The sequence below is a fragment of the Elephas maximus genome, chromosome 5, assembly GCF_024166365.1.
Source record: "Elephas maximus indicus isolate mEleMax1 chromosome 5, mEleMax1 primary haplotype, whole genome shotgun sequence".
Lineage (NCBI taxonomy): Eukaryota > Metazoa > Chordata > Mammalia > Proboscidea > Elephantidae > Elephas > Elephas maximus.
Genome location: NC_064823.1, coordinates 41468711 through 41494800, shown reverse-complemented (window position 1 = coordinate 41494800; position 26090 = coordinate 41468711). Strand labels below are relative to the sequence as shown.

At 39.9% G+C, this 26090-nt stretch overlaps 1 protein-coding gene across 1 annotated transcript in view; it reads left to right on the top strand.

Moving 5' to 3' along the window:
• MCUB (mitochondrial calcium uniporter dominant negative subunit beta) overlaps positions 1-26057 on the top strand; it is a 129993-nt gene extending 103936 nt beyond the window's left edge. Inside the window, exons 4-8 of the mRNA XM_049885536.1 lie at positions 6888-6992; positions 19800-19960; positions 20183-20386; positions 21419-21535; positions 23140-26057. Of these exons, the coding sequence (XP_049741493.1) occupies positions 6888-6992; positions 19800-19960; positions 20183-20386; positions 21419-21535; positions 23140-23217 (665 nt within the window). The 3' untranslated portion in view covers positions 23218-26057. The remainder of the gene's footprint in view (positions 1-6887; positions 6993-19799; positions 19961-20182; positions 20387-21418; positions 21536-23139) is intronic.
• Positions 26058-26090: the final 33 nt, after the last annotated feature.

Sequence of the window (26090 nt, the reverse complement as noted above, 5' to 3'; positions counted from 1 at the left end):
ACACAGGTAAATATCCTTCTGGTGTTCTCTGCTTTCTGCCAGGAGCCATCTGACATCAGCAATGATATCCCTGGTTCTGCGTCCTTTTCTGAATCTGGCTTGAATTTCTGGCAGTTCCCTGTCGATACACTGGTGCAGCCGCTTTTGAATGATATTCAACAAAATGTTACTACACGTGATATTAATGATATTGTTTGGTAGTTTCTGCATTAAGTGGGGTCCCTTTTCTTGGGAATAGGCATAAATATGGATCTCTTCCAGTTGGTTGGCCAGGTAACCATCTTCCAAATTTCTTGGCATAGATGAATGAGTACTTCAGTGCTGCATCCGTTTGTTGAAGCATCTCAATTGGTATTCTGTCAATTCCTGGAGCCTTGTTTTTTGCCAGTGCCTTCAGTGCAGCTTGGACTCCCTCGTTCAGTACCATTGGTTTCTGATCATATGCTTCCTCTTGAAATGGTTGGACATCAACCAGTTCTTTTTGTTATAATGACCCTGTGTATTCCTTCCATCTTCTTTTGATGCTTCCTGCATCATTTAATATTTTCCCCATGGAATACCTTCACTACTGGAACTTGAGGCTTGAATTTTTTCTTCAGTTCTTTCAGCTTGAGAAAAGCTGAGAGTATTCTTTCCTTTTGGTTTTCCATCTCTAGCCCTTTGCACATGTCATTAGAATACTTTGTCTTTTCGATCTGCCTTTTGAAATCTTCTGTTCAGTTCTTTTGCTTCATCATTTCTTCCTTTTGTTTTAGCTGCTCGATGTTCAAGGACAAGTTTCAGAGTCTCTTCTGATATCCATTTTGGTCTTTTCTTTCTGTCCTTTCTTTTTAATGACCTCTTGCATTCTTCATGTATGATGTCCCTGAGGTCATTCCACAACTCATCTCATCTTTGGTCATTAGTGTTCAGTGCGTCAAATGTATTCTCGAGATAGTTTCTAAATTCAGGTGAGATATACTCAAGGTTGTACTTCGGCTCTTGTGGGCTAGTACTAATTTTCTTCAGTTTCAACTTGAATTTGCGTATGAGCAATTGACGATCTGTTTCACAGTTGGCCCCTCGGCTTGTTCTGACTTACGATACTGAGTTTTTCCATTGTCTCTTTCCACAAATGTAGTCAATTTGATTCCTGTGTCTTCCGTCTGGTGAGGTCCATGTATAGTCGCTGTTTATGTTGGTGGAAAAAGGTATTTTCAGTGAAGAAGTCGTTGATCTTGGAAAATTCTATCATGCGATCTCCAACATTGTTTCTATCACCAAGGTCATATTTTCCAATTGTGGATCCTTCTTTGTATCCAGCTTTTGCATTCCAATCACTAGTAATTATCAATGCATCCTGATTGCATGTTTGATCAATTTCAGACTGCAGAAGTTGGTAAAAAATCTTCAATTTCTTCATTTTTTGCCTTACTGGTTGGTGGGTAAATTTGAATTATAGTCATATTAACTGGTCTTCGTTGTGGGCATATGGATATTATCCTGTCACTGACAGCGTTGTACTTCAGGATAGATCTAGATATGTTCTTTTTGAGTATGAATGCAACTCCATCCCTCTTCACGATGTCATTCCCAGCATAGTAGACCATATGATTGTCCAGCTCAGAATGGCCAATACCAGTCCATTTTAGCTCTCTAATGCCTAGGATCTTGATGCTTATATGTTCCATTTCATTTTTGATGATTTCCAGCTTTACTAGGTTCGTACTTCATACAGCCCTTGTTCCAATTATTAATGAATTTTTGCAGCTGTTTCTTCTCGTTTTGAGTCATGCCACATCAGCAAATGAAGGTCCTGAAGGCTTGACTCTGTCCACGTCATTAAGATCAACTCTTCCTTAGGAGGCAGCTCTTTCCCGGTAGTATTTTGAGTACCTTCCAACCTGGGGGGCTTATCTTCCAACACTATATCAGACAATGTTCTGCTGCTATTCATAATCTTTTCACTGGCTAATTCTTTTCAGAAGTACACTGCCAGGTCCTTCTTCCTAGTGTGTCTTAGCCTGGAAGCTCAGCTGATATCTGTCTGCCATGGGTGACCCTGCTGGTATCTGAATACTGGTGGCATAGCTTCCAGCATCACAGCAACACGCTAGTCCCCATAGTATGACAAGCTGACAGACATGTGGTGGATATAAATGTAGATAAATGAATAGTGTCGTGTAGTTATTTTATTGTAGTGTTACATGCTTGAATAAACTTTTTAAAAAGGAATGATTATTGTTGCTGTTTTGAAAGGAAATAAACAGTCTTCTCTCCTGTTCAAGTTTGGAACCAATTAGGGATAGAGACAGAAGTTGGGAAAGTGGAAATTAAAGAGTTTATTCATTCAACAAATATTTATTGAGCACGTAATATATGCCAGATGCTAGGGATAGAGCAAGAACAAGAGATAAAAATTCCTGCCCTCATGGAGCTTACATTTTAGGAGAAAAGAACAAATAAACAAAATATGTTAGATAATAAATTATTAGATAGTATGTGTTATGGAGAAAAATAAGGCAGAGAAGGGAAATGGGAGTGTTTGGTGGCAGGGGGGTGCTTCTGAGGTTACATTTGAGCGAAGACCTGGGTTAGATGAGGAATCAGGCCATATAGATGGGAATTACTCTCCAGGCAGAGGCCCTGAGGTGGAAGCGAAGTATAACGTCACTGGTAAGGGGTGGCTAGGCGGAAGGTAGAGAAGTCGGAGACATGAGGAGGGGCAGATTATGTATAAAGCCTTGTTGTAACGACGTTGGATTTAACTGGAAGGGGAGCTCTTTTCCTGATGAAACCTGGATCAAAGAATAAAGTTTTAGCCCTGTGGCCTCGATGGGCTTCCTAATACTTCGTCCCTGAATGAGATAATCCCCCCGATGACAGGAGCACTGAAAACATGTGAGTCTTACCCACAGGGTCAGGGCCTGCCCTCCTGAGCGTCTAAGAGCAGGCACATACAAACTCAGAGCTCAGAAGGGGTTGAACTGAGCATAGTGCTTGCCTTGTAGTATGTGCTCAAAAAATATCTGTTAAATGAGTGAAATAAAACAGTTTAAAACAATGATTGGTGTTTACCCTGCTTTTTTCTGAAAATAATTGAGCAGCTTTGAAGCATAAAGGTGCCCTGGTGGTGCAGTGGTTAAGTGCTTGGCTGCTAACCAGAAATGTCAGTGATTTAAACCCACTAGCCACTGCACAGGAGAAAGATGTGCAATCCGCTTCCGAAAAGATCACAGCCTTGGAAACTCTGTGAGGCAGTTGTGCTCTGCCCTATAGCATCTCTGTGAGTTGGAATTGACAGCAATGGGGTTGGTTTTTCGTTTTTAACCATAAAGCACAGAGACTAGAAATCTTAGCGAAAAGGGGCTCCTTGGGCTAAGTTAGAAAAAAAAAAAAAAAACTTTATTAAGATTTAAATTGATAATTGTCCAAGAACAAAAGGAAAATTAAACACAGTATCTATCATTAGCTCCTTAAAAGTGTTCGGATGTTTTGCTGTTCATATATTAGTACAAAGGATAATGTACTAATGTAGTATTTCAACTGAGAAATCATATTCAGATGATTTCTTTTTATAGTAATATTTCAAGAAGCTGGTTGGAAGTCATTTAAATGTAAATTTTTAAATGACTCTTGCAAAGACATAAAATGGTTGGTGTGTTGCTGATTTAAAAAAAAATGCTCTGTGGGTGGAAATTGCATTTAATTTGGGCTTGAAAAGAGCATTCTAAGCTTGTCACAGTTTTGCCCGTTGTGTAGGTTGAATTATTTGGCAATTTTAGGGAAAATGATCTCACCTCCAACTGATGAACAGGAACCCAAACAGCCAAATTCTAGGAACAGACCCAGGTACAGACTTGACTTGCTGCCGTCTGAGCTACAGAGAGCCAGACAAAAGAGCTACAGAGAGCCAGACAGGAGGCAGGCAACCAGGTTCTTCCTGCATTTTACTAGCAGTGCTCCTCTGTCATCACTTATATTGATGTCATTGAAATAGCTCCGGTTGAATGTAGCCAAGCAAATCCCAGGCCAGGAAAAAATATACATCCAGCATTTTCCTGGACTTTATTTCACATGATTATACGTGGACTGTTCTGGAGGAAAAATGGCAGAAAAAGGAAACCCCTACCCAGCTGCAATTTTTGGTTATTGTTCACCAAGCTTGCTTTCTTAACACCTGAGTCACATTAAAGCTTAGTTCAAGAATATAATAACAAAAACTAGGCTACATGTAAGGTACAATTTCCAAGAGTTCCCCTCCCCCCACCCCAAATGCTCCTTGGATTTATGCCACTACGTTTGCAATCTCTCCTGCCTCTCCCCAACTCCACAAAAGTAACCACACAAACACAGATTTATTTCTTGGCTTAATTATTTTTACTACTACGCTGCCACCCCTCTCCCCCACCCCTGCAGTTTTGCCTGTTTCTTCTTTCCCAAGCTAGAAAGGGAGGTGAGTCAGTGTGGTGGTTGTTTGTGCTGCTGTTTAGCTACCAAGTTTTTAACTAACACAGCCATTGGCCTCTAGTAATTAAAGATAAGAGAAAGAAAGTCTTTTTAAAATGTTACTACCCATGTGCCTACATGTACCAGTAAGGGACTTGGTTGCAGGTGACAGAAATGGACTCTGGCTAAGGAGAGAAGGGATATGTCAACAGCTATCAGATTGCAGGATACCCTGGTGGCAGAGTGGTTAAGTGCTATGGCTGCTAACCAAGAGGTCGGCAGTTCAAATTTGCCAGGTGCTCCTTGGAAACTTTGTGGGGCAGTTCTACTCTGTCCTATAGGGTTGCTATGAGTTGGAATCAACTCGACGACAGTGGGTTTGGTTTTTGGTTTTTTATCAGATTGTAAGAGACAGAAAGCTAGGCTCAGAAGAAGGCAGGAGTAAGTTAGAAATAAATGATAACAGTGCTTATCTCAGGCTTCTGAGCATGTGCCAAGAAGTGTTCATCTGCTGTCCCAGAGAAGATCAAGACACTAAGATCCAGTGTTACTTGGATGGGGGCAAACAACCACACCATCACCACAAATAGAACTGGTCCATAAGACACTCCTATGTTCAAGACCAAGAAAACTAACACGAGTCATGTCAGTTATATATGAGTGCCCTAAAAGGTGAGAAAATAACTTTTTCGCCTTATGCCTCCACTTACGCTGAATTTGGGTTTGTGCACTGTTGTTGCCAAAAAGGAGAGAAGTGAAACATCGGAAATCATGTTTTGTTTCTAGAAGTAGATGAAAAATCATCAGCTGAATGAATAAATTCCAGTGCTACAGGATATTTCTGTAATTAGTAGACTAGCACAGATTATAAGTAAAAACAATGGGCTGATTCTCTCAATCAGTCAGTTTCATCAGAAGGTAAATCTTGGTGGCTGCTTTTGTTTAACTCTGCGATATTACCGCAAGCACGTCGTATCTTTATCGTTTTCAGTCCAGCATTCAAATGAGTACTTATTTCTCCTGGTGGGATTAGGTAGTAGTTGGAAATTTTCCCAGACACTGAATTTTTTTTAGCAATATTACCCAGCCTTACCAGGAGATATCAGGGCATCCTGGTAGAATTAGCAAGGGGGCCTTAACACAGCAAGTGGCCTGGCCCCGGCATCTTCTTTGTTCCTGTAGACCTGAAAGACCACTCCCCCACTGAGAGACACTGGGTTGTCAGGCCTGGGGAAACTTCTTCACTCTCCAAGGTAGCACCAGGAGAGAGTAGTGTGAGCCTCAGTGGCACGAGATAAAATAAAACTGAAAAGGTTCTGAAAATTAAACTATCATTGAAATCAAAGCCCACAAAAATAAGCTAAAACCTGCATACTGAACCTAAATAGGGTAAATGCTTGTTAAAGTAAAAGATTTAAATAGGACCCAAAGTCTTTAACATTGTAGACCAGATGTCCAGTAGGACCCAAAGTCTAAAATATGGTATACCAGATGTCCAATATACAATAGATGATCACAACCAGAATCAGGAAAATCACAATTCGCCTGTGAAAAGGCGATCAAGTGACACCAACACTGAAATGAACTAGATGTTGCAATTATCTGACAAGGATTTTAAAGTAGCCGTCAGAAAACATTTTAACAATCAATTATAAATTCTCTTGAAACAAGTAAAAATATAGAAAATTTCAGAAAAGAAGTATAAATTATAAAAGATAGAAATTATAGAATTGAAAACATTAAAAAAAAACTTTGCTGAATGGAGTCAATAGTAAAATCGATATGATAGAGGATAGAATCCGTATGTGAGTTTTGTATGATTTCTTGTGAACATTTCAAAGATACGCTAAAAACTCTTGATAATGGTTACCTTTGAGAAGTGACGTGCGGTCTAGAGTGGGATGGGACTGTTTATTGACAATATTTTTGTGCTGTTCAGCTTCTTTTAAACCAAGTGTATGCGTTCATTTTATAACAGAAAATAAATGAAGGCCTACACAAACACACACACACACACAAAAGGGCAGGAAGCAGGGGAAGCCATGAACTAAGACCAGGTTAGCCTGGGAAACCACCTCGTGGGTCCCACTGCTGATACCTCCCAGATCTGCCACCTCAGCTGCCCTGGCCTTGCCGTGAAGAGTTCCCACCTGCCCCTGAATCTTTGCATGGTGGTCTGCAGAAAGAACTCTGGTCAGCGGCGTTAGCCTCTCAGCCTAGTTGACAAAGGGCAGGAGGGGAACACCTGTTCTGCTTTCTTCTATGTGGTGGGAAGTAGAACTACAGTGGAGGACTCCGCCTCAGTGGCAAGGATACCTGGGTGTTGGGGAGCCCTCCTAAGGCAAATGCCTACTATTATATTGTGAAGACATGGGTTAGTATTTTTTTGTGTGTGTTGGAAAATGGCTCTTACTGTTTTAAAACAAGGGCATATTTTTGTATGATGATTTCTCTTTCAGATGGCAGCAAGATTCCTGCTTCAACTTTGATGGGAATTTTGCTAATGAGTGATTTTAAACTTGTCATCAATAAAATAACATACGATGTGCAGTGTCCCAAGCAAGGTAAGAATTATACAGCTATACAGCTCTCTTAACATTTGCATTTTACGGGGAGTGTAGCTTATCATAAGAAGGCTTTTAATTGACCATTTGACCAAGAAGTCTTCGGAGTATCAGTGTTTAAGCTTTTCTAATGGAGCCCTGGTGGTACAGAGGTTAGAGCTATGGCTGCTAACGAAAAGATCAGCAGTTTGCATCTACCAGCTGCTCCTTGGAAACCGTGTGGGGCAGTTCTACTCTGTCCTGTAGGTTCACTAGGAGTTGGAATTGACCCCACAGCAATGGGTTTGGTAGCAGGGGTATAAGTGATCAGCAGAAGTTGCCTAGCAGAAGTTTTAGTCTCATTTGTTCTTTTTAGACTTTTAAAGTCCCACATTTGCACTTTGAATGTTTAATTTCCAAGACTATTTGGCTAAGAGAGGGGTGGGCCTGAAAATCTTGTATTCAAGTATATACTGTTGTACAGTTCTTAGTTATTTTTTAAAGAGTGTTTTTCTTTTCATTTCAAACTGTCATTTTGACCATTAGCAATACTTTTGGAAAGGCCTCTGGTATCATTACTGTAAATATTTCTTCTGCTCCTTCCTCTCTTTAATCTCCTGATTATTTCATTGGGAATATGTTACACCTAATTTTCCCAGTTCTTGAATATTCTGTTCTGTTTTTGTTTTTGCTCTCTGTATTTCAGTTTTGGACATTTCTATTGATATATCTTCATGCTCACTGATTCTTTCCTCAGCTGTGTCCAGCCTACTGATGAGTCCATCAAAGGCATTCTTCATTTCTGTTACAGGTTTTTTTCCTTTTTATTCTTTCTTACATCAACCATCTGTTCCTTCATGTTCACTTTTTCTATATGAGCCATTAGCATATTAATCATAGTTATTTTAAATTTCTGGTCTGATGATTCCAAGATCTCTGCCATGTCTGAAGCCAGTTCGGATGCTTGCTTTCTCTCCTTAAACTGTGAGCTCTTTGCCTTTTATTGAGCCTTGTAATTTTTCATTAAAAACTGGGCATGATATGTCGGGTAATAGGAATTGAGGTAAATAATGTTTAATGTGAGGCTTTGTTTATCTGGCTAGGAGTTGGGCTATGTTTTATGTCTGGCGTGTTAGAGCTTTCAGTTTCCTCTAGTGTCCTTCTTTTGCTCTCTCCTGTTGTCTTTGGATTTCCCTAGAAACTTCTTAAGAAGAACCTCTTTCTTGCAGCTTTCTTAGTTGTAATCCACTGTTATTATACTACAGCACTGTTGATGTGGTAGTAAGGTATTTGGGAAGAGAAGTATTCTGTAATCTTATGATTAAATCTCCTTTTTTAAATTGGGCCAGAGTCTCTAGACTGTAAGCTTCAGAAGAGTTTCTTAGCCTTTTTTTTCTCTCCCTTTATGTGACATAGAAAGACTAGAGGGAGCTGGACTTGGCTAATTGCTCCCCCACCCCATAAGGCTCTTGTAAAGTTGTTTCCATTGAGGGCAGGCCTTTGTTATGAAGAACAAAATGCTCTGGACATATTTAATGATGATTCTGGACATATTTAATAATGATTATGTGCCCTTCTTGGAGCCCTGCTGGCACAGTAGTTAAGAACTGTGGCTGCTAACCAAAAAGTCAGCAGTTTGAATCCACCAGCTGCTTCTTGGAAGCCTTTTGGGACAGTTCTAGTTTGTCCTATAGGGTCGCTATGTGTTAGAATCAAGTTGATTGCAGTGGGGTTTTTTGTTTTTTTTTTTTTAGTGAGAGTGTTTCTCCATGCTGTAAGCACAAGGGGATTTTTCTTCTATCTTCACCGTTAGAACATGGTGGGGCTCCTATAGGTAAAACTTCTGAGTGTGAGCCCTGAGTTTTTAGTTCTCAAGGCAGGTAACACTAAGCCTCCAGCAACTGCTCAATTATAGTTTAAGAGTTCCTACCAGTACTGATTCCAACTGCTTCTGCTTCAGGTAAGCTACAGTTATAAACCATTGGGGTTGGAGAGAAGGAATTCATGAGTTCATACCATACTAAATTGATGATAACATAAATAGAAAAGTAAATAAGAAAGAGCTTTGCTTAGAGTTAGAAGGTTAGGTGCTGACTGGTAAATGCGGGAGGGTTGCTGGAGTTAGGAAATCATCATTTTGAGCTAAATTCTAGATCAGGCAAGAATCATCATTAGATGCCAACTATTGGTGGAAGTTAGATAGAAGCAAGAAGTACTAAAAAAAAAAAAAAAAAAAGGGTCAAGTCACGAGGACACAGGAACCAGTTTGAAGAGGCTCCCACTAGACATAACAAAAAAACCAAACTCACTGCCCTTGAGTTTATTCTGACTTACAGCGACCCTACAGAACACAGTAGAGCTGCCCCATGGAGTTTCCAAGGAGCACCTGGTTGATTCAAACTGCTGAGCTTCTGTTTAGCAGCCACTGCACTTAACTACTACGCCACCAGGGTTTCCCCCACTAGACATATCCAGGACAATTTCAGCACCAGGGCAAAATTTAATCCCAGAGAAAGACAGATGGCAGAAGTTGTGACATAAGAAGATAAAGCCCCTGCTAAGATAGCAACTTTCAAATCTAGTGAGTTCCTGGTCTCTGCGAGGTCTTTACTTCCTCTTTATCTAGGTTGAGCATTGAGAGAACAAGTAAAAAACATTTTCAGAGCATCTCATTGTTCTTTTGTATGACCTTCCTCTTCCCAAAACCCCAACATGGAACATAAACCTTAGGTCTAGGTGTGTGTCAAAGAAAACATTGCCATTGTTGGGGGCCAAGATGGCTGACTAGGCAGACGCTACCTTGGATCCCTCTTGCAACAAAGACTTGGAAAAACAAGTGAATCGATCACATATGTGACAATCTATGAACCCTGACCATCAAACACAGATCTAAAGAGTTGGCCTGAGTGACAGATGAGCAAAAAGCTGCATCCTGAACCAGCGACCGCTTCTGGAACCCGCAACTCACCCCACAGCCTTGAGCCCCGGCGGTTCCCTGGTGCCGAGTGGCGGGGCTGATTGCGGCTTGCTGAGGTGGGTCAGGCACGGGACACAGCCCTAACCCCTAGCCCCCTGGGAGGGGGGTAACCTCCATAGAGACTCAGCCAGTGCAAGCAGGCTGCACACTGACAGGGCTAACGAGGGAACGAACAACCACGGGGAAGCAGCGACTGTTTTCGGACCCTGGAGCCAGCATCCCAGTCAAAAAACCTTGGCGCCGGGCTCTGGACTGGGCACAGGGGAGCTGAGCACGGCATCCTGAGACGGCACAAACATGGGACACAGCCCTAGCCCCCAGAAGTGACCTCGGGGGAAGCCCAGCCAGTGCACGCAGGCAGCGCAGTGATGTGGCTGACAGGAGGAGAAATCACCGGGAGGTAGCGACTGGTTTTGGAGCCAGGAGTGTGGCATCCCAGCCGGGGAACCTTGGTGCTGGGCTTTGGACTGGGAGCGGAGGAACTAACCACGGCTTCTGAGACAGCGCAAGCACGGGACACGAGCCTGACCCTCGGGGGCAATCTCTACCCAGACAACGCACACAGGCTACACACCCCTCGGGAATCTCAAAAAGAACAGTCATCCTAAGCAAGATAAGTAACTTTGTCTATATTCCAGGGTGCTACTCTCTCCTATCTATCTGATCCCTCCCCTCCCCTTCCCAGGCGGCTTCATTAACATTGGAATTTCCGGGGCCAGAGAGTGAAGTGCTCTTCGGTTTTTTTTTTTTCTTTGTTTGTTTTGTCTTTTCCTAATCCATTCTCCTGGCTTGAGAGAAGCAGCTACAAAAAACCCAGGGACCAAGAATCCTTCCCTGACTTCCGAAAATTGGACTAAAAATACAGAACCAGCTCCAGCCAAGCATTTGAGATCCACAGTCTTTGGCTTTCATCCCTACAGGGAACAAGGTGGCTATTGTAATGCAAAGGCAATTCTGATAGGGGTCTGACTGTAATTGTTTTAGTGGACTACTAGAAAGACAAATTTCCCAGGTCTGATATCTCTGCGTATTCAACAGAGACCTCACGGACCCACAACAGGGAACTGAGGGCTGAAGCTTCACCCAAACCACCTAACCTCCTGCCATAGGGGTCTGAGGATAGTGACATCTATCAATCTGTAGAGGTACATGGCATTGGGTGCATAAGGTATAGCTGCAGAGCCCACCCACCAAAGTGCTTTAGGAATAGAGACACACCTACCTCACTGGCACTTGGGGGAAGCCTGTCAGCATCCTGCCCCCCCTGGAGTGTGACCCCCTGCTGCTACTAGAATCTGGTGCACACAACTATCACCACCACTCCTCTAAGCAAATAGGTGACAGTCTACCCCACTCACTTGGTGACCCAAAATCAGATTATACTCAAGAATAGTGAATGGACTCTTAGGCTTATATATCTGGTAATAGCCCAAACCAGCTGGTAAGAGGTCGTAAGTGATTCAAAGCCTACAACAATCAAGACAGCGCAATCTAGTAGACCATCTACGTACATTGAAAGAAAACAAAACAAGATAAGTCTCAGTGAACAAATATAAAATAAACCATTACAATATCTTATAGATGGCTCGGAGACAACAGTCGATATCAAACCACATAAAGAAGCAGATCATGATTGCTTCTACAACTCCCCAAATTAAAGAATCAAAATCTTTCCCAAATGAAGATACAATCCTGGAATTGCCAGATGCAGAATATAGAAAACTAATTTACAGAATGCTTAAAGATATCAGGGATGACCTCAGAAATGAAATAAGGCAATCTACAGAAAAAGCCAGGGAACACACTGATAAAGCAGTTGAAGAAATCAAAAAGATTATTCAAGAACATAGTGGAAAAATTAATAAGATGCAAGAATCCATAGAGAGACAGCATTCAGAAATCCAGAAGATTAACAGTAAAATTACAGAATTAGACAACTCAATAGGAAGTCAGAGGAGCAGAATCGAGCAATTGGAATGCAGAGTCGGAGAGCTGGAGGATAAGGCAACCAATATAGTTGAAGAAAAATCAGATAAAAGAATTTAAAAAAATGAAGAAATCCTAAGAATCATGTGGGACTCTATCAAGAAGAATAACTTGCATGTGATTGGTGTTCCAGAACAAGGAGGGATTACAGAAAATAGAGAATAGTTGAAGATCTGTTGGGAGAAAACTTCCCTGACATCATGAAAGACAAAAGGATAGCTATCCAAGATGCTCATCGAACCCCATATAAGATTGATCCAAAAAGAAAATCACCAAGACATATTATCATCAAACTTGCCAAAACCAAAGATAAAGAGAAAATTTTAAAAGCAGCCAGGGATAAAAGAAAGGTCTCCTACAAAGGAGAATCAATAAGAATAAGTTCAGACTACACAGCAGAAACCATGCAGTCAAGAAGGCAATGGGATGACATATATAGAGCACTGAAGGAGAAAAACTGCCAGCCAAGGATAATTTATCCAGCAAAATTCTCTCTCAAATATGAAGGCAAAATTAAAACATTTACAGATAAACACAAGCTTAGAGAATTTGCAAAAAACCAAACCAAAGCTACAAGAAATGCTAAAGGAAATTGGTCAGAAAATCAATAACATCAAATAACAACATAATACAAGATCACAGAACAGAACATCCTGATATCAACTCAAATAAGGAAATCACAAAAACAAATTAAGATTAATTTAAAAAAGAAAAAAATGCTCAAAACAGGGAATCATTGAAATCATTACGTAAAAGATCACAATAATCAAAAATACAGGAAGCATAGAACTGCTATATGGAGAGGAAAACAAGGCGATATAGGACGATACAAGTTAGGTTTTTACTTAGAAAAATAGGGGCAAATATTAAGGTAACCACAAAGAGGTCTAACAATTCCGTAACTCAAAATAAAAACCAAGAAATACATAACGACTCAGCAAACATAAATTCGACTACTATGAAAATGAAGAACACACAATTTACAAAGAAAAATATCTCAGCACAAAAAAATAAGTGGAAAAATGAAATTGTCAACAACACACACAAAAAGGCATCAAAATGACAGCACTAAACACATTCTTATCTATAATTACACTGAATGTAAATGGACTAAATGCACTGATAAAGAGACAGAGAGTCTCAGACTGGATAAAGAAACATGATCCGTCTATATGCTGCCTACAAGAGACACACCTTAGACTTAGAGACACAAACAAACTAAAACTCAAAGGATGGAAAAAAATAACACCAAGCAAACAACAATCAAAAAAAGAGCAGGAGTAGCAATATTAATTTCTGACAAAATAGACTTCAAAGTTGAATCCACCACAAAGGATAAAGAAGGACACTACATAATGATAAAAGGGACAATTGACCAGGAAGATATAACCATATTAAATATTTATGCACCCAATGACAGGGCTGCAAGATACATAAAACAAACTTTAACAGAACTGAAAAGTGAGATAAACACCTCCACAATTATAGTAGGAGACTTCAACACACCACTTTCAGAGAAGGACAGGACTTCCAGTAAGAAACTCAATAGAGACACAGAAGACCTAATTGCTGCAATCAACCAACTTGACCTCATCGACCTATACAGAACACTGTACCCAACAGCTGCAAAATATACTTTTTTTTCTAGTGCACATGGAACATTCTCTAGAATAGATCACATATTAGGTCATAAAACAAACCTTTGCAGAATCCAAAACATTGAAATATTACAAAGCATCTTCTCAGACCATAAGGCCATAAAAGTGGAAATCAATAACAGAAAAATTAGGGAAAAGAAATCAAATACTTGGAAACTGAACAATACCCTGCTCAAAAAAGACAGGGTTATAGAAGACATAAAGGAGGGAATAAAGAAATTCATAGAATGCAACGAGAATGAAAACACTTCCTATCAAAACCTCTGGGACACAGCAAAAGCAGTGCTCAGAGGTCAATTTATATCGATAAATGCACACATACAAAAAGAAGAAAGAGCCAAAATCAGAGAACTGTCCCTACAACTTGAACAAATAGAAAGCGAGCAACAAAAGAATCCATCAGGCACCAGAAGAAAACAAATAATAAAAATTAGAGCTGAACTAAATAAAATAGAGAACAGAAGAACAATTGAAAGAATTAAAAAAGTCAAAAGCTGGTTCTTTGAAAAAATTAACAAAATTGATAAACCATTGGCCCGACTGACTAAAGAAATACAGGAAACGAAACAACCCGAATAAGAGACGAGATGGGCCATATCACAACAGACCCAACTGAAATTAAAAGAATCATATCAGATTATTATGAAATATTGTACTCTAACAAATTTGCAAACCTAGAAGAAATGGATGAATTCCTAGAAAAACACTACCTACCTAAACTAACACGATCAGAAGTAGAACAACTAAATAGACCCATAACAAAAAAAGAGATTGATCAGGTAATCAAAAAACACCCAAAAAAAAAAAAAGCCCTGGCCCGGACGGCTTCACTGCAGAGTTCTACCAAACTTCCAGAGAAGAGTTAACACCACTACTACTAAAGGTATTTCAAAGCATAGAAAATGATGGAATACTACCTAACCCATTGTATGAAGCCACCATATTCCTGATACCAAAACCAGGTAAAGACACCACAAAAAAGAAAATTACAGACCTATATCCCTCATGAACATAGATGCAAAAATCCTCAACAAAATTCTAGCCAATAGAATTCAACAACATATCAAAAAAATAATCCACCACAACCAAGTGGGATTCATACCAGGTATGCAAGGTTGGTTTAATGTTAGAAAAACCATTAATGTAATCCACCATATAAATAAAACAAAAGACAAAAACCATATGATGTTATCAATTGATGCAGAAAAGGCATTGGACAAAGTCCAACACCCATTCATGATAAAAACTCTCAGCAAAATAGGAATTGAAGGAAAATTCCTCAATTTTAATAAAGGGCATCTATACAAAGCCAACAGCCAACATCATTCTAAATGGAGAGAGCCTGAAAGCATTTCCCTTGAGAACGGGAACCAGTCAAGGATGCTCTTTGTCACCGCTCTTATTCAACATTGTGCTACAAGTCCTAGCCAGAGCAATCAGGCTAGACAAAGAAATAAAGGAGCATCCGGATTGGCAAGGAAGAATTAAAATTATCTCTATTTGCAGATGACATGATCTTATACACAGAAAACCCTAAGGAATCCTCCAGAAAACTACTGAAACTAATAGAAGAGTTTGGCAGAATCTCAGGTTACAAGATAAACATACAAAAATCACTTGGATTCCTCTACATCAACAAAAAGAACATCGAAGAGGAAATGACCAAATCAGTACCATTCACAGTAGCCCCCAAGAAGATAAAATACTTCGGAATAAATCTTACCAAAGATGTAAAAGACCTATACAAAGAAAACTACAAAGTACTAGTGCAAGAAACTAAAAGGGACCTACATAAGTGGAAAAACATTCCTTGCTCATGGATAGGAAGACTTAACATAGTAAAAATGTCTATTCTACCAAAAGCCATCTATACATACAAGGCACTTCCGATCCAAATTCCAATGACATTTTTTAAAGTGATGGAGAAACAAATCACCAACTTCATATGGAAGGGAAAGAAGCCCCAGATAAGTAAAGCATTACTGAAAAAGAAGAAGAAAGTGGGAGGCCCCACTCTACCTGATTTTAGAACATACTATACAGCCACAGTAGTCAAAACAGCCTAGTATTGGTACAACAGGCACATAGACCAATGGAACAGAATTGAGAACCCAGATATAAATCCATCCACATATGAGCAGCTGATATTTGACAAAGGCCCAGTGTCAGTTAACTGGGGAGAAGATAGTCTTTTTAACAAATGGTGCTGGCATAACTGGATATCCATCTGCAAAAAAATGAAACAGGACCTATACCTCACACCATGCACAAAAACTAACTCCAAGTGGATCAAAGACCTAAACATAAAGAATAAAATGATAAAGATTATGGAAGGAAAAATAGGGACAACCCTAGGAGCCCTAATACAAGGCATAAACAAAATACAAAACATTACTAAAAATGATGAAGAGAAACTAGATAACTGGGAGCTCCTAAAAATCAAACACCTATGCTCATCCAAAGACTTCACCGAAAGAGTAAAAAGACCACCTACAGATTGGGAAAAAATTTTCAGCTATGACATCTCTGACCAGCGCCTGATCTCTAAAATCTATATGATTCTGTTAAAACTCAACCACAAAAAGACAAATAACCCAATCAAAAAGTGGGCAAAGGATATGAACACACACTTCACTAAAGAAGATATTCAGGCGGCTATCAGACACATGAGAAAATGCTCTCGATCATTAGCCATTAGAGAAATGCAAATTAAAACTACGATGAGATTCCATCTCACTCCAACAAGGCTGGCATTAATCCAAAAAACACAAAATAATAAATGTTGGAGGGGCTGCGGAGAGATTGGAACTCTTATACACTGCTGGTGGGAATGTAAAATGGTACAACCACTTTGGAAATCTATCTGGCGTTTTCTTAAAAAGTTAGAAATAGAACTACCATACGACCCAGAAATCCCACTCCTTGGAATATACCCTAGAGAAATAAGAGCCTTTACACAAACAGATAGATGCACACCCATGTTTATTGCAGCACTGTTTACAGTAGCAACAAGCTGGAAGGAACCAAGGTGTCCATCAATTGATGAATAGTTAAATAAATTATGGTACATTCACACAACGGAATACTACACATCGATACAGAACAGTGACGAATCTGTGAAACATTGCATAACGTGGAGGAACCTGGAAGGCATTATGCTGAGTGAAATTAGTCAGATGCAAAAGGACAAATATTGTATAAGACCGCTATTATAAGATCTTGCGAAATAGTATAAACTGAGAAGAACACCTTCTTTTGTGGTTACGAGAGGGGGGAGGGAAGGAGGGTGTGAGAGGGTTATTTACTGATTAGGTAGTAGATAAGAACTACTTTAGGTGAAGGGAAGGACAATACTCAATACAGGGAAGGTCAGCTCAACTGGACTGGAGCAAAAGCAAAGAAGTTTCTGGGATAAACTGCTTCCAAGGTCAGCGGAGCAACGGCGGGGGTTTGGGGACTATGGCTTAAGGGGACTTCTAAGTCAATTGGCATAATAAACTCTATTATGATAACATTCTGCATCCTACTTTGAAGTTTGGCGTCTGGGGTCTTAAATGCTAACAAGCGGCCATCTAAGATGCATCAATTAGTCTCAACCCATCTGGATCAAAGGAGAATGAAGAATGCCAAGGTCACACGGTAACTATGAGCCCGAGACAGAAGGGGCCACATGAACTAGAGACTTACATCATCCTGAGACCAGAAGAACTAGATGGTGCTGGGCCACAACTGATGACTGCCCTGACAGGGAACACAACAGATAACTCCTGAGGGAGCAGGAGAACAGTGGGATGCAGACCCCAAATTCTCATAAAAAGACCAGACTTAATGATCTGACTGAGACTAGAAGAATCCCAGTGGTCATGGTCCCCAAACCTTCTGTTGGCCCAGGACAGGAACCATTCCCGAAGACTACTCATCAGACATGGAAGGGACTGGACAGTGGGCTGAAGAGAGATGCTGATGAAGAGTGAGCTACTTGTATCAGGTGGACACTTGAGACTGTATTGGCATCTCCTGTCTGGAGGGGAGATGGGAGGGTAGAGAGGGTTAGAAACTGGTAAAAGGTTCACGAAAGGAGAGACTGGAAGAAGGGAGTGGGCTGACTCATTAGGGAGAGAGTAAGTGAGAGTATGTAGTAAGGTGTATATAAGCTTACATGTGACAGACTGACTTGATTTGTAAACTTTCACTTAAAGCACAATAAAAATTATTAAAAAGAAAATATTGCACTGGACAATGTTAAAACAGGCAAGATGGTTTTATTCAAAAAATGTTAGTGTAAGGGACTAGGGGAAGGTTGAGAAAGGAACATTGCAATGGTAGGGAATCATCAGACTGTGGAGAAAGGTCAGAACTGTCTGAGCTCCTACTTGCTGAAGCAGAGGTTGGGAAGGGTTTTAAAGGCTGACACGTTAGTGGAAAAATACTGAAGTAAAGAAGGTTGTTAGAAGTAGTCTACCTAAAGTTTAGTCAAACTAAGGGAAATGTTAATGCCGTCTTGGTCAGCTCTTTTCCTGAACACAAAAGGGTGGGGAGATTTCCAGAATCACAGAGCTGGGTTAAAATTCAACATTGCCGTGGGCTAAACACAGCCTCCCAGCTCCTGCCAGCTCATCAGAAGGAGACTCAGCCTTCTGGAGAGGCTGTTTGCTGTGACTGAGTGTCCAGGGGCCAGGGAAGCCTGGAGATGCAGAGGCCGAGGCACTGTCTCACTGTCCTCAGGGTTAGGAGGTGCTTCACTGAACACTGGAACAGCAATAAACAGGGCCATGGTAGGCATGGTTGGAAGCAATATGAAAGGGGAATCATACTGGATTAACAAAATGAAGTTCATAAAATTATAAATTTGGAGTTTATTTAAATTCTTTAATTTCTTTCCTAAGACAATGGCAAATTTGGATTTGAAAGTTTCGGGTAGAAAAAACAAAATCCACATTGAAGACATATAGAAGGAATGAACAGCTTGTAAAGAAAAAGAAGAGTAACTGCCTCTCATTTTTGGCCTTTATTAGGAGATGTTCCAGATAAATAATGTAGCATATGAATTCTGTAGTGCCCAGATTTCTAAAAGAGCATACAGCTAGGAGGGCTTCACTGAACTCAGATAAACATGTCACTCCATAGCCTTCCACAGAGTTGTGCCTCACCACTGTCATTCTCTGGATGTGGACCTTTTAAATATTCATACATTTTTTTCATGGGGAATCTGACTCTCCTTCATAAAACCCCAAATCTCTAGAAAGGAGCCCTTAGTTTTCTTTGTGGCAGTTTTAGCTTAGAATGTGGAAAGGGTTAAAAATTCCAGTAAAGTCTTGAAAAACTGAGTCGAGATAGAAGAGAAAAACATCAGGACTAATAGCATGAGCTAGAAAATCACCAGGCTAATACTGACTGTGGGATCTTGTCTTCAGTTGTAGTTTGTTCCTTCTTGGCAAGAAGATCCTTGACCACCTCCCTTAGGTTCTCTTACAGTAATAGTGAAGTTACAACCCTTGGGAAAGTATAATTATAGCCTAATTTTATGTGGATTTGTAGACCCAGAGAGGGGGAATGATGAGAGAAATCCACAATCAAAAGAACTCTGTGTCAAAAACTCTGTCTCTTTTCAATCGTATAGATGAATGTCTTTTCACATGTACACTTTTTGTTTACTGTGACTCCACTTGTTAAAAAACATACACTTGAGTCGCTTTTCAAATGTATATTATACTTTTGTTTACATGTTTGTACACCAGCTTCCTGCCCTGTGGATCCTAAGGCAATTTTTGGAAAGATGACGGGGGTGGAGGAGGGATCTTAGGTTGTATGCAGGTATAAAAGTGAACTCATATAAACTGTGTTAAGACCTAATTGAGGTATTCTTCTGGATTCTCGTACATGGATACCGCCTTACTTTTTCTGTATGCAATTATTTAAGAAAATAGCAAAAATCATATTTCAAAGAAAAAAAAAAAGCTAAACACAACTTTAAAAGTACTTCCTGATGATTTATCATTCCTGATTGTCTTTATATGAAGAGAGACTAATGGAATCATCTGAGATGGGAAGAGAGGTCAATACTAAATGTCTCCCTCAGAGTTGGGAGCACTCAGGTGGCCAGTCTCGGGCACTTTAGCACTACTGCTCAGATTTGGTTCCCTAGATTTACAGACCCTTGAGGAACAACTGTGGTGATTGCCTCGCTTCCCTTGTGTCTTTTCTCAGAAAAACTGAGTAGTGAGCACGCTACTGAGATGGAAACCATGATGTCTTTGGTTCATAGACTGTTTACAGCCATACATTTTGATGAGTATCGGAAAAAGAAAGAGAACCATTTACTGGAGAAAATTGACCACCTGAAGAAACAACTGCAGCCCCTCGAACAGGTTAGGAAGCATCACAGTTGAGTCTATAGTGCCACTGGGTGAGTTCAAACTGCCAACCTTTAGCTGTGGGATAAAGTCCCAGAAGTGGAATTGCTGGGTCAAAGAAAAATAGGCATATAATTTTAGCTAAAGTAATGTAGATATGCATTTTTCTTTTTGTTCTTTTTTCTTCGGTTGGTGTGCTGTAAACTGAACGAAAAATTCTTTGCTTTTTTTCCTCAGCTGAAAGCCAGAGTCGAAGGTCGCTCTGAAGCCAGAATCAGCAGACTCCTGTGGACTGGATTAGCACTGCTGTCCATTCAGGGTGGGGCACTGGCTTGGTTCACTTGGTGGGTGTACTCTTGGGACATCATGGAACCAGTTACATACTTCATCACATTTGCAAACTCCATGGTCTTTTTTGCGTACTTTCTAGTGACTAGACAGGTGAGTAATTTGTTGGGAAAATACTAAGTTAGAACATCTTCGGAAAGAATTTCTTAATCCAGTCATGAGCAGTAAAGCTTTTATTTAATGAATTCCTGCTAACCCATTGACCCATTGCCATCGAGTAGATTCCAAGTGATAGCACCCCTATAGGGCAGAGTAGAACTGTCCATAGGGTTTTCAAGGCCGTAATCTTTACGGAAGCAGACTGCCACATCTTCCTCCCTCAGAGCAGCTGGTGGGTTCAAATAGCCTACCTTTGGATTAGCAGTTGAGCACTTCATGCACCACCAAATTCCTGCTATCTGGGTGTTTATAGAAGGAGCTCCGGTGTTATAGTGGTTAAGTACTCAGCTGCTAACTGAAAAGTTGATGGTTCAAATCCACCAGCTCTTTTGTGGGAAAAAGAGGTGGCAGCCTGCTTCCGTAAGATTTGCAGCCTTGGAAACCCTATGGAGCAGTTCTTCTCTAGCAGTTCTTCTTTGCCCTATAGGGTTGCTATAAGTTTGAATTGACTCGACGGCAATCGGTTTGGTTTTTTTGGGGGGGGGGCGGTGTGTAGGGGGCTGTTTATAAGCCAATAAATATTTACTATTTTTCATGAGGCTGTTTGGAGACTTATATACAGTACAGAGCAACTATCCATAAAATTTCCCCATTGGGATAAACGTCTGAAATTTATGTTATCTGTGCATTCATCTATAAATTAAATTGAATTTCTAATCCAAAACACCCAATAAGTTCAGCTTTGCCTCGTGGTTGTTTTGCTAAAAATCTCCCTTCTTCTTCGTCTTTTACTCCAATACGTGATTTTTCTTCCCGGCTCGCCTGCTTTTGAAAACAGCACTGAAGGTGCAGCTGACCTCAGATGAGACTGTTTCACTCATATCGGCTTGTTTTTGCTCTGACGGCCACTGCGAGTACTTCACTCACCTGCTTTGCTTGGCTTTGGTGTTGCTGAGTATGCATCTCCTGGCTGAGGCCTGCTCATTCAAAACACGTTTTCTCTGCTCTCTCTCTCTTTTTTTAAAGGATTATACTTACTCAGCTGTTAGTGGTAGGCAGTTTCTTCACTTCTTTTATAAGAAATCGAAGCAAGAGCATTTTGATGTGGAGCAGTACAACAGGTTAAAAGACGACCTTGATGAGGTAGGTACCTTATTGTAAGTATAACATCTTATGTAGCTGGTCTTGTGTGGGAACCAGAACATACAGTATCAGGGAAATGCAGTTGATGGCTCATAGGTTAAATCTTGGCCCAGGCCGATTTTTGCCGTGTTCAGTGAAATAGTTGACGTATCTGATACTAATTTCAGATATTAGTTTTATTCTTGTCATGTTTTCTACATGGAGTTAGCTTTAAATATGTATGAAAACGTCTTACAGGACTTGGAAATAGTAAAATGCAGGCTCTCAATAGAAATATATTTCTCAGTGAGTATAGTTATTAAGGAAAAAAGCCCACTATGAAGCACAACTGCAGACTTTTAGGTATTAAACAAATAATAGAAAGTAGAATTTTAGGAAAGTGAATGCTTTGATAAACAATTTTAAACTCTAAAGGCATTTTCAAGTTTCTTCTTAAAAATAGAAGAATCAATGTGGAACTCCTCCTCTTATCTTTTCCCCGTCTTTCATATGATGACGCAGAGGCTATTAAAGTCACTTGCCGGATCACATTTCTATACTGCCAGGGAGTGGAGAAGGAAGTGGGGAAATCGAGTATGAACCCCAAGTTTGACTTGGGAGCCTGAGCTCTTAAGAACGCCAGTCTGGTTTTTAGGCAATCTCTTTATCTGACCTCCCAGTTCACTCATTAACTTTTTTCAGACGGTGACTTCTCAGCGCATAACTAGATTTTAAATTTTTCTTAGTAATTTTATATAAAAAAGTTTTGGTAAAAAGTATCTTTCATTGCTCAGTGCATCCTCATTTAATAGTCAGTGATTATATCTTTTGTGCTTTCTAAACTACCCGTAACCTGAAATATAAAAAAAAAGAAAGATGTTACTATAACTAAATTTGAAGTGCAAAAATAGGAGGTAGGAGCCTTTTAATTTTTAGAAAAATATATCTTATTTCATATAATTACTACATTGTTGTTAGGTACCATCAAGTCGATTCCAACTCACACAGACCACATGTGACTAGACCGGTCCTATGGGGTTTCCTAGGCTGTAATATTTATGGGCGCAGAGTGCCAGGTTTTTCTCCTGTGGAGCCACTGCCTGGGTTTGAGCCTCCAGCCTTTTGTTTAGCAGCCAAGTGCTTAATCATTGCACCACGAAGGCTTCTTAACACTTCACAGGAAAATATAATAATGATTTTTTGGTTTTTGTTATTGTTTTTTAATTCAGTGGATACTCTTTATATTTGAATGATCCAGTCCAAGAAGGCTGCAAAATGATCTGGCAAGTTTATAGGACTGGGCATTTAAGATTTAAAATGACACCTTGTATTTTTTTATGTAATAAAGTTGAGAGAAAAAGGGAGACAGATAGGTCACACTGTTTTTTGTTTGTTTGTTTTTAATATGAGCTGGAAAAACCATTATGAAGGGGATAAACTGATACCAAAAAAAAAAAGCATAAGGATGAACTAGAAACCTTAAACTCACCTTTTAAGAAAGAATCCTTATGGAACTGAAATATTTTAGGTATTTGCCAGTAGTTTAATATTTTTTATTGCCCTAAGGAGACATTAAATTTACAGAATTTCTCTGATCATGTACTTTTTCTTCTTCCCATCGACAGGCTAAAGAAGCCCTGAAACGCTTGCGCCATATTCTCTATTTTCAATTGCCAGTGGAGGAACTCAATGACAAGAATTAATCTTACATTTTTATATGTCACTGAATTTTCCATTTTGCAACTGAGAAACTGGAAGTTTTTGAGTCTCAAAGTTCATTTCAATTTGACTGTTTGAATCGTTTTTTTAGTTCATAAAAGATTCTTGTCAAATATAAGTACTCTTTGAAGTTCTGATTTGAGATTTTTGATTTGTCAATTTCCATGACTTGCTGAGGCTGAATGTTAGAAAATGCTTGGGTGCATCCATCAAAACCAAAGTGGCTGCTGCTGCTGTTTGGCTCTTTATCTAAGAGCCCTCATTAGCCTGTCCTGGGTTTGTTCCCCTATGGAAATGAAAACGGTCAGTGTGCTTGGCATTGACTTTCATGCTTAGGCCTCCTTTAGATTCATTGTGTCATAGAATTTCTTTTTTAATATGCAGTAGCTGAAAGTAAGCTCTTTATTATTAAATATAGCTAAAGTTATTATAAAATGTTTGAATCATTTGAAACTTTTTATCTTAATATTTAAAACCAAACAAAACCTGTAGGTGTGAGATAGATACTATTTATCATTTGTGTCAGGTACTGTTCTAGGCATTTTAAACCTGTTGCTGTGGAGTTGATTGCAACTAATAGCGATTCTATAGGACAGTAGAACTACCCCATAGGATTCCAAGGCTGTAATCTTTATGGGGAGCCTTGGTGGCCCAGTGCGTAAGAGCTATGGCTGCTAACAAAAAGGTCGGCAGTTTGAATCCACCAGCTGCTCCTTGAAAACCCTCTGGGGCAGCTCTACTTTGTCCTATAGGGCTGCTATGGAAGCAGGCTGCTACATCCTTCTCCCGCTCTAGGCACTTTATATATAGATTATCTGTAATGCTCTAATCCTACAAGTTTTTTTTTTTTGGAATTGTACTTTAGATGAAGGTTTACAGAACAAACTAGCTTCTCATTAAACAGTACACATTTTATTACACTGGTTAAGAACCCCATGACATGCCAACACTCTCCCTTCTCAACCTAGGGTTCCCTATTACCAGCTTTCCCGTTCCCTCCTGCCTTCTAGTCCTTGCCTCTGGGCTGGTGTGCCCCATTAGTCTCATTTTGTTTTACGGACCTGTCTAATCTTTGGCTAAAGGGTGAACCTAGGGAGTGACTTCACTGAGCTAAAAGGGTGTCCAGGGGCCATACTCTCTGGGTTTCTCCAAGTCTCTGTCAGGCCAGTAAATCTGGTCTTTTTTTTTGTAAGTTAGAATTTTGTTCTACATTTTTCTCCAGCTCTGTCCAGGATCCTCTATTGTGATCCCTGTTAGAGCAGTCAGTGGTGATAGCTGGGCACCATCTAGTTGTACTGGACTCAGTCTGGTGGAGGCGTGGTAGATGTGGTCCATTAGTCCTCTGGACTAACCTTTCCCTTGTATGTTTAGTTTTCTTCATTCTTCACAAAGAAACTATTTTTAATCCCAGTTTTATAAGGAGGAAACAGGTACATAGAGGTTAAATAATTTGCTTGTGCACACATAGGCTGGAAGATATAAGTACTGGGTTACCTGTAAACCCATAGCTGTCGATTTTAACTCATAGCAACCTTATAGGACAGAGAGAACTGTCCCATAGGTTTTCCAAGGAGCGGCTGATAGATTCAAGCTGTCGACCTTTTGGTTAGCAGCTGAGCTCTTAACCGCAGTGCCACCAGGGCTCCAAGCATCAACCCATTGTAGAACACAAATGACTATAAATTTACCACTAATGGCATTAATCAGTTATCCACAATTTCAGTGTTTTCAGTATTTGACTTTGAGAAAGGGTAATGGTGCTTTGGTGCACAGATATGTGAGCACCAATGTTACTGCATCTGAGCAAGAATATTTAAATTCAAATAAGTCCTTCTACTGATCACATCCAAGGACAAATGATGTTTTTTTGTCTTGTTTTGTTTTTAAAGAACTTTTCAGTAACAGCGGCTAGTTTCTCTTAAAAAGTAGCCAGAATTGTATAATCTTTGCCTAGAACCGCCCCCCAAAAAAACCAAACCCGTTGCCTTCGAGTTGATTCCGACTCATAGCGACCCTGTAAGACAGAGTCGAACTGCCCATTCAGTTTCCAAGGAGTGCCTGGTGGATTCAAACTGCCGACCTTTTGGTTAGCAGCCATAGCATTTAACCACTGCGCCACTAGGGTTTCCAAGAGGGCCAGGCAAATGCCCAGATGGTGAACTGAGGAGTGGTTTTTGTAGTCCTTAGAGCCAGAAAGTAGAGCCTCAGGGAATGGCAAAGCCTGTGGTGCCTTCACTGGTAGGGGTTAGGATTAAAGGGAGGGTACACTGTTTAGCTGCAAGTGAGCCCCTGCCGTAACCACAAGGTATGAATGTCACTAACCTTAAAGCTTCTATGTTGGTACTCTTTTTGAATGACAACTGAAACCATATATGCAACTACTGCTTTTGAACTAGCAGCTCACAAGTTTCAGTTCTCAAAGCCCAAACATTTAACCATCTTCAGCCTTTGGCAGTTTGTGGACAAAACTTACTCAAGTTCTATATATTGTATTAATAAGAAATAAGCTTTAAAAGAAAGATCTGTTATTCCATCACTGTTACGATCTGTGAGTGTGGCTGATGACTTTTGGAAAATGTATAGCAACTTAGCATGGAAGACATTGACAGAAGCAAATTGGCACGTGTTTAGCTTATGTTGACTAAGAATTAACTGTTTTATATTTCACCTTTAGAATGCCATATAAGTTTTTGAAGGCTTACTTACGTGGCCAAGTAGAATAAGTCTACTATAGATTACACACATGAATAAGAATGTGAATTAGAAAAACTTAATAAAACATGAATGCCAAATTAATTAAGAGAAAACAATGATCTAATTCTGGGGTGTCAAAAACCTTTTAAAACATTACAAAATA